At 38.9% G+C, this 16937-nt stretch overlaps 1 protein-coding gene across 1 annotated transcript; it reads right to left on the minus strand.

The window, feature by feature from the left end:
• Nucleotides 1-22: 22 nt before the first annotated feature.
• Nucleotides 23-16870, minus strand: LOC142959155 (solute carrier organic anion transporter family member 1C1-like). Its single transcript, XM_076100355.1, has 14 exons — nt 16772-16870; nt 11104-11245; nt 8319-8451; nt 7694-7815; nt 7471-7617; nt 6442-6540; nt 4705-4959; nt 4062-4226; nt 3139-3334; nt 2410-2575; nt 1703-1875; nt 1379-1443; nt 819-936; nt 23-260 (listed from the first exon to the last, which is right to left on the minus strand). Exons 1-14 carry the CDS (start codon nt 16868-16870, stop codon nt 23-25), a joined length of 2118 nt encoding a protein of 705 aa, XP_075956470.1.
• Between the last annotated feature and the right edge of the window lie 67 nt (nt 16871-16937).

Genomic DNA, 16937 nt, shown 5'->3' on the forward strand with positions numbered 1-16937 from the left:
TGAGTCAGTTCTGCTGGATCTGTCACAGCCGTGTCTCCCTGTCTGTGCTGTTGTCTGGTGTTTGTTGTGATTGGTCAGAATTAGAAGTCACAAACTCTTCCTTCCTGAGTGCCTCCAGTTCTGTTCCGCCGTTGGCCAGATCACCGTGGATGGCATTCCGTTCCTCCTTCCTCAGCTGTCGACTGAGTAGAATGAAGCCCGGGATGCAAACAATGAACGAAACAGTCCGTAGGCTCAGAGTCAGACCCAGGTACGCTATCCTGAGAAGTCAAGATGTTTCGTTAAAGATTTATGGATTTATGGATTTCTTTATGAGGGGACATCAAGGACAATGACATCGTTAAGTGTAAGTTCCAATCATGTCTGTGTGTTCGGATTTGATTGATTGACTGTCCCTGTTTGCATTGAATCATGCTCCTTATGGGAGTCATAAGGAGCATGATTTAATGGGGACAGTGTAGACAAGTTAAAGCTACTGTAACCAAAAGACATATGGCAGACAATGTGCAGCAGCAATTACAGCACAGAATGTGTTACTTCAAAGTTTACCACCAAGTGTTTATGGTATATTACTTATGCTTTGCATTGCAATCAAATATATCAGTGAGAAATTAACAGAAATGTCAAACGTGGCAATATCATGGCGCTCAGTTGTTATTTTTGTTTAAATCGGTTTGAAATTACATTTCTTTTTTGTTCATTGCCAGATAAAATATTATAAACCTGCCACATACAATATGGCATTGCCTGAAACAGTGATATTAACTTTATTTTACAAATACAGAAAATTATAGATCTATAAAACTCGTCTTTACTACCTGTATGCAGTGGTGTTGTAGATCCGACAGGCTCCAATGACTCCACATCTTTTCTGACCCCATTTTAAGCATGTGGTGTCAATGATTGCTCCAAAGTAGATGGGTGCTGGGATCCCTGCTGTAAGACCAAAATCATATTTTCACAACCACATCCCCAAGAACTGAAACACAATAGATTCTACTGTTCTAAGCAGTCAAGTACGACTGAAACACTGACATTTCTTATATTGGTAGTTCAAGTGACAGGAAAGTTTGAAAGAAAGATAGAACTAAACCCGAGATAACGCATTTACAGAGTTTGCATCCTAACCCTGACATTACATTACAGTCATTTAGCAGACGCTTTTATCCAAAGCGAAGTCAGATTCTATCACATGTGTAGGCACAGCTATGGGAGCAATTTTGGGGTTAAGTGTCTTACTCAAGGACACGTCGACATGCAACCAGCAATCCTCTGATTGAAGGACGGCCCTGCTATCCACTTAGCCACAGTCGCCCACAGTCGAACCACTCGAACCACTCGAACATGCTTGATAAAGGATGTTTTGAAAAAGACTTACCGAGGGTACGTGTTGCCATAGCATGGAACCCCAACGCCAAAGATTTTAGCTGTGGTTTGATGCACCTTCATGAAGAGAAATTGCAGACATTTTTCAGGAAATATCATTTTTTTTAAATGGTTAGAAAATGTCAGTTATACTCTTTTAAACAACTCAAAAATTATTTAACATGTCAAGGGGTAAAATCTGGGAAAAATCCTTACAGACAAAAAAAGTGAAATAATGGCCATGATGGCATGAGAGCTAACATGACCCTTTGTAGCAGTGTGAGTGATGGCAATGTAGTAACTTTAAAGTCTTTTTTCATTACAATTTGAATCTGACCTGATGAGAAACATGTAGCCTGGTGTGCCCCCAAGGGAGATGATAAAGGAAGTGACGACGGAGAGAGCCAGGAAGTACGGGAACATCATGTCACAGTCATCCTTGTGAGGGCACTGACCTGTACTGGCCGTAAAATTACCAGCCGCACCGACACAGCTGCAGTTAGAGAAGACCTGGAGAGACATGCATAGTTGCTCACACGTGACCATGTATAGCAGGACATAGACACACATATACACATACTGTATATTCACAAACACATGAGGCTGCAGATCAACAAAATTACTGCAGTTGCTAATGATCCATAAGAAGTTTTTTAAAAGCCAACCAGGCACAGTAAAGACAACATGGCTCCTTTGACAGCACTCACATAATCTACTAAAATATTATGGGATCTCATTTATAAGAAAATGAAATAACTCAAAAATATGGTATGTGTATAACCTTCTCATTTATGAACACAAAAAAATGTACTGCATAGGTGATAATTCGTGATGGCTCATGGATCATACAGTAACGTTAATATCTTATCGACAAACATCAACAGTGTATTTGAACACCCATAACGTTCAGTTTTAGGTATGTACCAATATTGTGAACCTGTCAAAGTTGTGCTACGCAGCATGCACAATACTACGGTACCTAATACCGGAAATACATTTTCCATTTGTAATATTTCTCATAGCTTGAGTACCTTGTCAACTTACTGTGTTTTTCCCTGAGCCAGCAGAGGTGGTGCAGCCAGCAAGACAGGGAGAAGCATATGTGACGCCATTCTCTCCACAGACTGGGTCCCAATCACTCGTTGAACAAAAACAGTCTGAGTTGCAGGCTGCAAACACCGAGTGTTTATCATAAGATATGGTATCCATGCTGGAAGCAATAGAGCAAGAGAAAAGTACACATTGAATATGCCATTACATACCTATATATGAGTACTCTTTACATAATTATAATTTAAAAGAAAACTTAGCATTATACCATTAGTAAGATAAACAATGATGGCCAAAGTCTACTAGTAGCTAGCAGAAACTGTTACATATTTTAATACATTTGGTGAAAAAAAGAGAATGTAGCTTTGAGAGAAAATTATTCATTTAATCTTAATGTTGCTTTCTCACACAAATTCGAACTCTTAATTTATCTCTTACACACCTTACTTGGTGTGTGATTCTGTCTCTGTTGTACATGTACAATAATAGCAGAATATCTGATGCAATTCATTATCTTTAGAGGGTGTAATTCATGATACGAAAACAATCAAAAAGATGCATTTTGTTACATCCAGCCATATGTACTTGAATGCCCCAATCCTAGAAGCAGGAACTCATGAGGTGCATTTAAGGTACAGTAAGTAGTGACCTGTCTGTTACATCAATAATTGTACTGTGAAGTACAGAAACCCTGATAACACCATGTGATTTTCTATGACTCACCTGTTGTATGAAAGTGTCACACCGGCTACCTTGGCATTCTCGCAGCTCATTGCGAAGAAGAACAGCGACAGGAAGTAACCGATCAGAGATGTGCCAAAGGCCAACCTGGCTGCCCCCATGATGTTCAGCTTAAGCCTCTTCATCAGTAGCCCTCCAGAAAACATCCCCAGTGCCACAGCTGGGATATTGATCACACCTATCAAGAGTGACAGCAAAGCACAAGATCAATATTATATGAAATGAAATGTTAAAGCTTAATCTGGATAGGAAAAAGACAGACAATATAATCGGACTTTTCACACTTGCTAAAACCGAGAGGGGTAAAACAAGTCTCTTCTCTTACATGTACTTTCATTTAACATCAATCTGAAGACATGCTCTTTTATCTACACCCATGTCATTTGCTCTGGTCACTAATATTGCATTCTCTTTCATATGCAGCCAGTCTATTCAATGCAGGCATCTCCTTTGATGAGACCGGATGCAAAGACTTTCATCTTCTGTTATCAGCTTCATTAGATATTTCATTTTATATGCAAAGCACTTTCCATATCCACTAAGCTCACCTCTCTGCAGCTGTTGCGGTTTGTAGGCTGCATTACAACCCAGACCCAGTTCTCCTATCTTTAATGATATCTCCCCCCTTCATCATTTTTTTTTTTTTTTGCTTTATTCAACAAATGCAAAATACCATAAATTAACTGGGAACACAACACTGACCTGTAGTTACATTATAATAAACATAAACATGTTAAATATGTAAGCTTTACAGTGTATCTTGTGTACGTACGTCACACTAAAATTGATTTGAGATAACTAGGCAAATGCAAGCAGAAAAGCCTTTCCTGGGTCTGTTATGTGCCGATTTTCCAGGTTGTATAATAGACAAATAATTTATGTGACACGGACCACATGTGCCATACCCATGAGAAAGTTGGCCTTTGAGGCAGACTGCCTGAAGTGCTGCTCGATGTACTTGGGCTTGTAGGTGACCATGCCAATGAGAGAGTTCAGCTGGATGATTGTCACACACAGGTAGATCAAATACACAGGGTGTCCCAGCAGAGTTCGCAGGGTAGGAATAAAGTCTGGAGAGGGATAAAAATCTGAGTTGAAACACACCTGTCCAAAGAAATATGCAATTTCTCGATGTAAAAGTGACTACTGACTGTAAAAATCTCTGATTATTGCTATGATATGAAGTTTGCTTTTTCCGTCTACGTGAAGTATCAGGAAGTGAAGGAGTATTGTATGTGGTGACTTTCAATTTAAAGGTAGCCCATGGAATTTTCGGGCACTAGGAGCAATGTTTTTACGTATGGATCTGCATTTTGTTTGCATTGTGCACACTCAAGCACATGGTCGTCACAATTCACATCCTTCTGTTGGTGCCACACTATTCCGCTGATTGACAGTTGGTGACGGTAACGCTTCAACAAACCTGGTAATGCGCCAACAAAGGCAGTGACCAAGATTTCTAGCGAGTAAACATAGATATAAATATGACAAATGTGAACATTTCACACTCATTGTTAAATGACTACAAACCTCTATATCCATCCTTACCTTTGGCCATCTCTATGAATGTAGTATTTTCTTCTGTAGGATACTTGTGCTTCAGAAGAGGAGGGTCTTTAATGAAACTTGTCTGCTCTGGCGTGCATTTCTCTGGGCCCTGGGGCCCTGATACGGGTAGGGGTAGGGAGCGGGGCAGAAACCAGAATGGGATAGCAGAGAACAGGGTGATGACCCCAGCTATGAGGTAGCCCAGCCACCAGGCCCCCACCCAGCGAGAATCTGCTGGGGTGATGGTGATAGTTTCTGTGTTGGGGGTACAGATGATGTAATAAATGCTCAGTGATACACATATGGGTAAACACAGATCCTGTATGGTTTAGTGGGATCATTTAATAATATGATATGCAGTTTTTTGTATACTTTCTAAAGCTTACTGAACTCTTTACGCTTGACTGGATACCCAAATGAAAGGATGCAAAGATGGACCAATGAGGGCAGTTTCGACCATAAGGCATAACAGACTTCATCAGAACAGCCCTAACAACCTGTAGTCAGCCTTTTCATAGCTACAATTTCTGAAATTAAAAGCCCAACATGGAATTCTGTCATCCTTTATAGCCTTGGTTAGCTTTTTTTAATAAACTTATTTTCATCACCAGGGAATGTTTTTATTTTTATTGGTTTATTAACTGGTCTTCTCATAAGACTTGTTTAGTCATTTGTTTCCTCCGATGCTCCTTTTTTCCTTCTTTTTTTCTGTTGCTGGTTACATTCCCCCTTTCCTGTCTTTATCTCTCTTCTTTTCTGTCTTTTCTCTCTATAGTTCATTTCTTTTGCTACTTTTCTATTTGTCTGTCTTGGTTCTCCTTCTCCGCCTGCTGCACTCTATTTGATTGGGCTTCGTCCTTCTTATCGCCCACCGTACCTTGTTCATTAGCTAATTGATGCTAATCCTGTACACCTGCTCTGGGTCTGTGAGCCATACATATCCTGCCTGTGATCCCCCAGTAATTACATCTGATAATATCATGCCTCAGTTTTATGAATGAACAGGTCTTTGTTCAGAGCAGACATTTTAATCTGTAAAGGTTGAAAAGTTCAGGTTTGACTAATAACATTACCGATGACTCTGTTCTATTCAAGTGTCCCAGACAGACATGACAGTGAGACGGCACGCAATGTACCAGGACCCTGAAACCAGCTTCAGCCATCATTCATTGTATTACTTATACCGGTGCTTTTCAACCTGTGACAAATGTATTCCATGAAAAATACCTACTTTACATTTTTGGCCTTGAGAGAATTCTACTAACACTTAAATCATATCTAAATTATTTTATTACAATGTCTGAGTTGTGACCCACATACAGATTTTAGAGTTGCCAATAAGTCAAATATACATCTGTTAAAAAACTATTGTCAGCTGTCATGGTTGCTTTACTGGTGCAACACTGTAGCCTAATAATTATATTACATTATGACAGTATTATAAAAGATTGAATCTGACCTGAGTAAGTGTGTGAAACCGCAAATATACAAAGGGTTTTCCCAACTTATTCTGGTCACTAATATTACATGTCTTTCATAGGTAATTATGATACATACTGTCAGAATATTCCAAATTATGACTTTATAAAACAAGAAGCTTCCTAAGATGGGTTGATGTTGTAAGAAATTTAAGAAATTTAACACTCTTTAAGAGTCTTGGATGAGGGATTATTGACAACATTTCACATATTGGTCTGGCCTTAAAATATTTGGACATGTATTTATGTTTAAACTCACCCATTTTTACAAATCCAATGTCCACGTAGATCTTGGCACATAGGGAGCCTAACAGGTAGCCAAACACAGGTCCAACCACTGAAATGGTCTGCACACAGCCTAGGACACGGTAAACACACCCACAGAGAAACACAACACACAAGCCGTTTAGGATTCTAGCCATGTGTATTAACAACTGAGACACTGTAGATAGTACGCAAACAATATACTACAAATTGTACATACACATTGATTTACATCTCATCTGCTATTGTAGAACACTAAAGGGGATTTACCGCCTTGCTAATATCTGAGCAAAACACCACCGCATATGGCAGAGCTTTCAGCAAGCTTGGCATTATTGTGAGATACTGTATTGTGCTCCGAAGAAGGCAGTGCTGGCTGCTTCACACGAGGGTCGCAATAAGCATAAAACATCCATATTTTCTTAACGGGCTTTTACTCTGGAATGACCGTCCTTTGACTGTTTGGATTTGCTACCAAAGAGCACATTTACTCACAGTTTTGTGGACTACCAAGCATTCCAAACATTATTCTGCCTTTTTAAAGCTTTTTAGTACTTGAGTAGTAGCAATAATAATAAGTAGCTGTAGTATTTGATCAAGTATTGTGACCTTTGTCTCAGACTATTAAATCAGCTAATGTGACACTAATACCACACTTCTGGGCTCCTTTAGTCTGGGCATGCATTTTGCCTTGGGTGTTTCCGCAGTGTGCTGTGGTGATGACTGCATGGAAAATATGCTTTGCTTATTGTAAAATATCTTATGACATCAAGTTAGGCCTATTAAAAAATATCAGAGAGTATATAGCTTGATCATTTTGTCTGGTTTGTATTTGAATGGATCAAAGATATGTTTAACTAACATCAAGGTGCGTCTCTACAGAACCCCTGTCAACTGATTCTTTTGGTGGAGGTTTAAACACTTCAGAAATTACTTTTGTGGATCATGTCCATGTAATATCATCAATGATAGAGTGTGTTTACTGTTTAAGTATATCTCTACCACTGGGTGAGATTTTCCTTACCAACATATAGCGCGGCATTCTCCTCAGGAGCAAAATCATCTATATAAGAGATCCCAAGTGGCTGAACAGGCGTCTCTCCAATCCCCCGCAAGACATTTCCCAGGAGCACATAGATCCACATAGACAGGTTGGAGTCCCCCTCACAACCTGGAGGAAAAGATGAGTGCAATCTCAGACATGTTTACTTGTCAACACTAGTGTGTGTATGTGTAAAAGTGCTCACCTGTGGCTGGCACTTGAGACAGTTTACCATCTTGAGTCAGGTCTGCTGGTGAGCCCACCGGACAAGGAGAGGGGTTTTGTGTTGAGTTCACTACCCACCGCACCGATGTTTCGAATTCATAGCTGTACACAAAACACGAATGGAACTGTTAGAATACAGGGGACGGAGAAGAAATAAAAAAACACAGCCAAGACTCAGTGGAACAGCAATATGTTTGACCTGCATATCAGATCCACAACAAGACTCTTTATACAATATGCTGTATCACTAACCAATTAGATAAAGTCTGATTGACACCACATGAACATTTCCATAATATATTACTGCACCTTGTATAGCCCTGTAACTGGGTCACACTATGTACAATAATATTAATTTCATTAGATTTTTACAAGACTGTAAATCACATCGACAACGAATCAAAATTGCCACAGATTACCAAAGGTGCTACAGTATGTAGCTCCTGGGAAGCTCTTATTGATGGGTTGGAAACTCAAGCTTTACTTATATTAAATCTAAATGAATTCAATGTTTTTGTGTTTATTTTAATGCATTTAAAAATAAACAAGTATCTGAGATTTAGTGTTTAGTTGAAGTCATACAACAACCAGGCTTTTTAACTCACCGTCCGATGATGAAGTGAGGCAGAGCGATAATGAAGGTGCCAATGGACATCAGTACACAACCCACTGCAATGATCTTTGGCCGATGGAGCTTGGCCCCGAAGTAACTGACGAAAGCTATCACCAACAGGTTACCTGTGAGGAAAATCAGGATTTAACTAGTGCTACTGTACATCTCCACACGATGAAGAAAGGGCAGGAGTTTAAGGACATTTTGAGAAGGAACACAATCATTGCTTCATTATATTTGAGTTATACAGACGTGGCTATGTAAGGGTTCACACATGCATTTTGTGATTTATGTATATATAAACGATTCTTTCCGAAAAAAATATATTTCTCAAGACAGGCTCACAAATATATTTCTGATGTAGACACTAACAGTTCTTGTTTTAAGTAAATGTAACAAATAATAGCATTTTTAAAATTTAAATAAAGACATATTTGGATGTTGTTACATTTAGATACACACTGCTGAACCTGCATTTACAAACTGCGTGTCATGTGTGAACTTCACTGCATTTGTGTGTTTTTTTTATTATACTTTTATATATAATGATAACTATTTGTGTGTGCATTGAAAAATATTTTTGTTGAGCGACTAATTTGTTTTTAGCTTATACAAGCACACGTCATATTGTTTTACAGAAAGAAAAGACGATTGTATTTTGATATAAAAAAACTTAGAAATTTATTTTTTTGTAAATACTTTTGCATATTTTGTTAAATAGGCACTCAATTTGGGATAAAAATATATATTTGATTTCTCAACTTTTTGATCTACAGTAAGTAAGTACATGCTAAGAATTATTCGTGCAGCATTTACAAGAATGTGTGTGTATACATCAGCTGTGCCTCATCAGTCGTTCAATCACTCTGTACTCTTCTTTTTTTATTCTTTACTTCTCTCTTTGTCTTCTATCCTCTCCGCTCTGCTCTCCTCTCCTCTCTTGTTTCTTGCACTTTCCTCTCTCCCCCTTTTTCTTCCCCCTTCACGCCGCTCTGCCTCTATGTTACCCTGGTAACAGTCTTATAGAAAAAGCGTGTTGCCTAGAGCACGTGAGAGAAGCCGCTTTCACAGGAGATGGAGAGATACGGAAGGAGAGCGATCCGGGGTATTTAACTCTGACTGCACCTTTTCTGTCCAGCATATACACTCCTTCTCCATCAGAGTAACAGCAGTCTGCACAATCCACCATCAATTTAATGTTAATTATTCTTCACTACTATCGTGTCAACATGGGCTGAAACCGCCTCCCTGACAGCAAAATCACAGAAATACCGTGGATTATGATTTTTATCTTGTATGAATCATGTCTCAGGGTCTCGTCTCGCTCTTCAAGCTTTGTATAATTCATAACCGACAAAAGACACTTTAGTTGAATGGACTAGCCTTACATAACTGACCTAGGAACTGGTCAGGGGACAATCTTGTAACACACTTTGCTGAATGTTATCAAGAATTTCTCAGGGTTAAAACGAACCACAGGTTACATACAGTACATGCAGAAGTTGTGGTATGTACTGTGAACCTGTAAACCTGTGGTTTGGTCCAATAATTTAAGTCAAACTAACTAAGAATCAGGTATTTCAACACAAGTAAATAATAAGTGGTACCTGAAAAAATGAAAATCATATTCCACGCATTCGTCTTCCTTGTTAAAACCTACATTTCCCACAATGCAACTAAACACAGTCGATCTCAGAGTTGGGTGTGTTATGCTAGTAGCGACTGATGTAGCCTTGAGCTGCTAGCCTCAAGCAGAGATGAGAAGCACGCTGCAGAGGTCTGCTAAGCTCACTTCTTTCTAACTTCATACCCCCAGATTTATTGTTATTGTATTCTTCAGCTCCAACTGACACTGACTCCAGTGACATCACTTGAGGACAATAACACAACGCAGACTTCAGACAGCCCCCTCTGGAGCCACCAAAGGCTTTATACAACTTTCCACATATGACATAGTACTCCGCAAGAGACCTGTTAACAGACTTTGATGTATAAAATCAGTTGAGTTCATCTTTAAAAGCAGCTGCTTCATAATTTTGCAAATTTCCAGGTGGACTGGGATTGGCATAACGCCCTGAGACACAGTTTCAAAATCACATATCTTTCGCTTTTCTGAGAAGCAATTTCTTGTTACTCATGAGCAAACATATACATGGACACACATATAGTATCTGAGATGAGTACAAATTGGCTGATAGTATCAGTCAATATGCTCTGATAAGGAAAATTGCTTTTTATCCATTTTTTTTTTATCACTTTTTGCATCTACCTCATTTTGTATTGAAAAGATTATTTGTCTCTCAGATAATTTGTCACTAGTGAGTGGGACAGAGAAGGGTGAATGCGATATTTTATGTAAATATCTGCACAGAACAGTTTGTGTTGCACTTATAAAACATGTTTTTTAAAGTTGGTAAATGTCAGCTGAATTCCCATGTATATTATTATAGTATAGAGACGTTATCGCATAACAAAACCTTACAAATTATTGAGTCCGACTGTCTACAGCAAAGAGAGAGCTTGGAGCCTGCTCTGTCCCTGCTTGACACCATGACTCACTATACACACACACGTATACACACACACACACACACACACACATTGCCCTGTCCTCTTCTTGGAAGCCTGATGAATCCTTTATCTGCAGCTTAAACACCTGAGTGACCCATTCATGTTTCCGTCCCAAAGACAGAAAGAGAGAAGGGAGGGGAGCCCATGAAACAGAGGCTGTGAACAGAACAACAACATAACAACAGTGACATGGCAGGTCTATTCACCTATCTCGAAGCTCCCATCAATGACACCTATTAGGTAACTGGGGATGTCAAAGCGCCTCTCCAGCTGAGTTATTGTGCTCTTCATGTAGCTCCCCGACAGAGCCTTTGCAAAATAGGCAAATGACAAAGCCACCAGAAACATCTGGTAGAGGAGAGTGAGATGAGGAAAAAAAGAGAGAAAGGGAAACAAAGAAAGGGAATTTACATTAACATGCACTAATAATAATCTACTTGATTGAATGATGTTCACGCTTGTGTTTTGTCCGCTGGGAACGAACAAAAAAGGATGAATTCATTGATAAACAAGGGAAGGTAATCCATGTAGGATGGACTGATTTGCAGTGGGGCTTAATGGAAGTTCCTCATAATAAAATAAGTCAAAACCAATGCGTGACAACAAATGACAGGCAGCTCAAACTTTGCAACCAATAGCTGAGACAGAGAAAGAATCCCCATGGATATATATTTTTTTCATCTTGATTGTTTTGAACCTGTGCTATAATGAGACTGAAACGCTGTGAGCCACCTCCAACAGTGACTGGGACCAGATCAACAATTCTCACAGAGTTATGATCAAAGGCAATCTAATAAACTCATGCATTCACTGATGACAGAGGTCCAAAGAAAACACACACATTCAGTTTCTTTAGTCCCGACACCTATATTTTTACTTTTGTCTTTTTTTGACTGAGAGGGAATTAAATGAGACCAAAAAGAATACATTTACAAAATGTGTTGAGTCTGTTTGTTACTGGATACAACAGTCGCAATAACTTACACATTCCAATTCACCTCCAATGCAAGAGAAACAGATTATAAATAATAGATATTCTTATTGACAGTTGTTGTTTTTTCACACAGAACAGATCCTAAAATAATCAATCTTTAAAGAGCTGTGATCTACTTGAACTACCATCAAGCTCCTCTTCTGTGGAACCTGCTTCCCGTTTCAATCCTAGGATACACTGAGCTCCTCTTTCCTCTTCTCTCTCTCTCCTTCTGTATTAATTCATGTCCCATTAATGCACATTACTAACTTTACTTTAGAACAAAATACAGTGGCGTCCTTCAATGAAGGAATAAAGTCTTAGTTGTCCCCAGCTTTGCTTCTTTATCCTCTGTACATTTGTGGTTGCATTTATATGTTTTGGGATGTTTATGATTTGGTGTGTAGATCATTATTAAAACTGTTCTTAAAGAGAACACAAAATAAACACTTTAACACAGAAATAGAAATAGACTAGTTTAATCTAATCTGGAGTCACATGTTTGCCCCTATACTTGTACTTGTAGTGTGCACATGGCCACACAACTCTCTTTCTTTTACTCATGCTTCCTTGGTTCTCTTACTCCTGATTGACTCTCATTCCACTTCATATAAGTACTTGCTCCTTTTTTTTACCAATTTGCCTTGAAAACAAAATGACAGAGGTTTCACACGGAGTTTGACAAGAGGAGAATAAAGGAGAATAGTCTAATATTGTTCAGTCTCCCTGAATGCTTGTAAATAAGTAATGGTTTGTGGCCTTTGTCATGGTTCTTGTACTGCATCTCATCCCCTTACTGAGTATCCAGTACTGTTGTAAGAAAAGCAGCGCACACGAGAGTCAATTTACACAAACGATCAGGCAAAGACACATGGTTTGGAAGTATTATTCACTTATAACATATCCCAACAAAATCGCTCAAAAAGTGCAGACAATCAGTTTGACCTTGTGAACATTTAGTGGTAGTTGAATTAGAGGCAGCTGACTATGCTAACTGCGCTGATAAAACCACGTTAACAAAGTTAGAGAGGGAAAGAGAAGCATTGGGTAGAAGTCTATTCAGCATGTACGACAACAGTTGTGTGATAATCAGGAGTTTTACTGTAACAGCTTGTCTTATACAAAGTGTCCATTTACATGATATGATGGGATCAATGCAAACAGACCTCTGTAGAGATCACGCTAACCACCAGTCCCGACTGTGGGGCATTAACGAAAGTAGCTCATTACATGTGTATTTCCTGGGGGGATTAACGTGCAAGCAAGCATGCATACAATTAACGTTTACCTCCCAAACAAGGAAAAGGCTTTTATTATTTACTATTTCCAGTCTACTTCTCACTCATTTTGTTGGTGAACTTGTGCACTTGCAAGGAATTGTCAGTAAATCCAGTGGTTGCTTTCCTCCAAACCCATTCTTAGTCACATTTTTAGTTATTCTATTTCACATTTAAAGCTGTTTGGGTCAGCGCAATATGCTCAAATTGACACAAGCTCTGCACTAAAATGTCAATTTTGGCAGACACAGGTGTATTAAATTCTGCTGGCACCTGTTCAGCTATGTAGTGGCTCACTATGACATTGTTCGTACCAGAGTGGGTAACAGAGTCCGTTTAGAAACTCATGTTTGCAAAAAATAATTTCAATATCAAAGATACTTTTACATTTGAACTTTTTTGAACTGTTCTCAGATGACACATCTTTTTTTTCAGTTGACTCGTCAACCGCAACCTCTTAATGTACCATGGCGGGGACAACACGGCTTTTAAAGGAAATGGGAACAGATAAGTTGTTTCAGATGGCTGATGCATGTCGGCCCCTCACACACATTCCCCTCACATTTATAATTTTTTGTAAATTAATTGTAGTGTATTTTTACATTTGTTATTCGATATTTTCCACTTTAGAGTGAAAAAATAACCTGAGACAGAAATAGCATTTTGTTACCTTCTGACAGAGCCAAGCTAGCTGTGTCACCCTGTTTCCAGTCTTTGTGCTAAGCTAAGCCAACTGACTGCTCGTTGATGCCTTACATTTAATGGACAGATGTATTCTCATATTCTCAGAAAGACGGCAAAGTAATTACTTTCCTTACTGATTACATCATGAGTCATGAATTACCTTTTCTTAAAAACATCTTGCTCATTTGGGGATTTGCAACAATGGTATGCACTGTGAGATTTTCATTCTGTTATGTTAATTGGTTTTAGCAAGTGCCAAATAAGCAGTGGCCTCTTTGGGATCAAAGGTCATTGAAAACGGATTCACAGTAAGTGTGTTTGAAAATTTAAACAAAGCCTCCTCCTGACCTGCGATTAGCTTCTGTTCTTAGCTCATTGATGTCACACACCACGCTTAGACTCACATCATGAGTCTGCCGCATACACAGTTTTCTGCTATTTGCAGGAGTGACGTCAAAAAGCAGAAAATAACTTATTATACAATGCATAACATGACTAGAAAGTGTTTAGGGAGTTGAGATGGTGTTTGAAGCAAGAAAAGAATGAGAAAAAAATGCACCAAAGTTCTAGTCTTTTTGATGGAATTAACAAAAAAGCAGAAAATATCACAGAGCACAGGATTAGAGTCGATGCCATGTCCCACCCAGCCGGTCAGGGAATCAAACAATTCTGAGAAGAAATACAAGTCTGTCCTACCACCGCAGTCTGTATTATCATAAGCTGCTTGAACACCATTGTCTCACATGACTTTCATGTAGGGGGAGAGCAACAAGATTGTCTGATATGTCTGATCCATTTTTTTATTTTTTTGAGAAGGTTGTTTGAAGGTGGAGAAAGAAAATAGAAAGAAGAAAAGCCGTAGGTGGTCTATTTATAATAATATGAGATTTACTGATGTTCTGGCTTATTTTCTTACTGAAATAGAAAGCCATTCGTTTAAGTTTGCTTAATTAAAGGGTCTTTTGATTTCATGTTCACAGTTATACATAATACAAGGGCTGTGGCAGGATATCTGTTTCCCTAAATGCAATAGACATATCATGAGTTATTTGAAGGAGCCTTTTTAAAAGTTTGGAAAATGTTAACCTTTATTTGGAAAACTTAAATTTGTTTTTATTTTCCCATACTTTGTGTGTAAGTGACAAATGTGGACAACTTTCTTTTCAAACTAGTCCAGTAATGAGTGGGTACTCTGCAGCAGGCAGCAGCAAAACAGGTTGTTCTGAAATCTTAATTGGCATCCACATTGTCAAAATCAGCTTTGTAGTGTCTGCCGGCTGCAGAGCTAACGCTCAATACAGTACCAAGTTCAAAAATAATTTTCCCCATTTGTCCTTTAGATGCAAAAACATGGGAAAATAGGCTCAAGGTTGAAACTACATCAGTACATCACCTATGTAGGTATTCAGAATCAACTGCTGCTGTAGTCACAAGTGACAATTATTGGATAATGGTACATGCTAAATATTATGGATCAGTAGCAAAAGTAAAAGAAGAGTATTGGGGCGCCCTGGTGGCCTCGGGGTCAGCAAATTGACTCATCCATGTTTGTTGTACACTAATGTCACATACAAAACATTAGCTAACATTAGCCACCTAAGCTACTGCTCAGTGAACCGTCAGCTTTTTCTTTAAAAAGTTGTACATATGTCTTGAACTATACCAATATGTATATGTATATGAACTTTACCAAACAAATAGTGAATCCCTGACAGTGCACGCTCTGAGGTTGTGTTTCCACTACTTTCATTGACTTAAGGCAGCCCATCACATCTGAAGTTTGAATTTTGTCACAGCAGGAGCCCAATATTATTCTGTTCAACTGTGTTCATGACAGTTAGCTACTGTAATGCATAAAAGTTACAGTTGACTCTTAATCGCCACTTTCTGCATCTGCTTCACTTTACAGATAAAGAATAATTATTTGAAACTTTCCCAGGTCAAAAAAGATCGTGTGATATGATCAACAGCTCCAGAACAGATTCTAAATGAACCTTGTTTTGTCAATTGCCTTCTTTTGAGCCAATATGAAAGAAAAATCCTTGAAGTACTAAGAACAGCTGAGCAAACTCCATCTGCTGTGAGAGTGGATCTGTAGTGTTTTGTTTTGTGAGCAGAAAGGAAGGAAGCATCAGCACTGTATAGCCTTACCTTCTTCCAGAATTCATTTGGCAGAAGGCAAGGATTTATATAAAAGTGGCAACAAGATAAGTGCCAACAGACGGGTTTCCTGTTAAGAAAACAATTGTGCAGCAGTGTGGTGGAAAACTCATTCCAAAGTCATGATAACTTATACAGTATATGGGTATATTCATTATTTAGAGAAAAAGCAATTTGCTGGAAACCGGTACAATGACTGTTTAGAGTTAAATGTTTAGGTGGCACTCATCGTAGCATTTACAAAACGTAGCTATTCCAGGTAGTGAGAAATGAAACGGCATTATGGGTCAATAGCACAGAAGCCAAACAAGTAACATTAGCATGTAGCGTGAGCATATACTGTATGTTAAGAGCACAGAAGACCACTCATTCTGTATATTACATTAGTAATGTCAGCAAGACCTTTGAAAACCCAGACATAGTGACCGGTATATTTGCCAGATGTATACAGCCAGATGTGCAAAATGCAAAACCTTGTATTAGACGACTACAGTGTACAAATAGAATAACGATCCATTTCCTCTGGCATCCTATGACTGTGCATTATTAAGACAGAGAGGTTAAGAACTATCAGGTTAAAAACTACAACATCCCTCACTGACACACACATCACCCTTGTGGAAGTGACTGTTTGAGCTGTAATTTGGTTATTTACTTAGTACAGGTCTCTACACACAGAGATGCATGCAACACACACACACACACACACACATACGGCATCTACAAGCGAAATAGGGGTCAACTGAAACACCTTCATCCTTGACATGTTAACCTGTGTACCTTAAGGCTTCTGCAGGGAGAGGAGTGCGGTTCTCTGGCCGTGGCGTCGCTGCGTCCGTTCCCCTGAGAGCGTCCTTGCTCAGCTCCCACGTCCATCATTCAGAAACGTCTCTGTGTCTCCTTTGCAGAAGTCCCCCACGTAATGCAGTTTCTTGGCACTGATGCA

The sequence above is a fragment of the Anarhichas minor genome, unplaced genomic scaffold (genome assembly GCF_050575085.1).
Source record: "Anarhichas minor isolate MPS153535 unplaced genomic scaffold, ASM5057508v1 ptg000026l, whole genome shotgun sequence".
In the NCBI taxonomy this organism is placed as follows: Eukaryota; Metazoa; Chordata; class Actinopteri; order Perciformes; family Anarhichadidae; genus Anarhichas; species Anarhichas minor.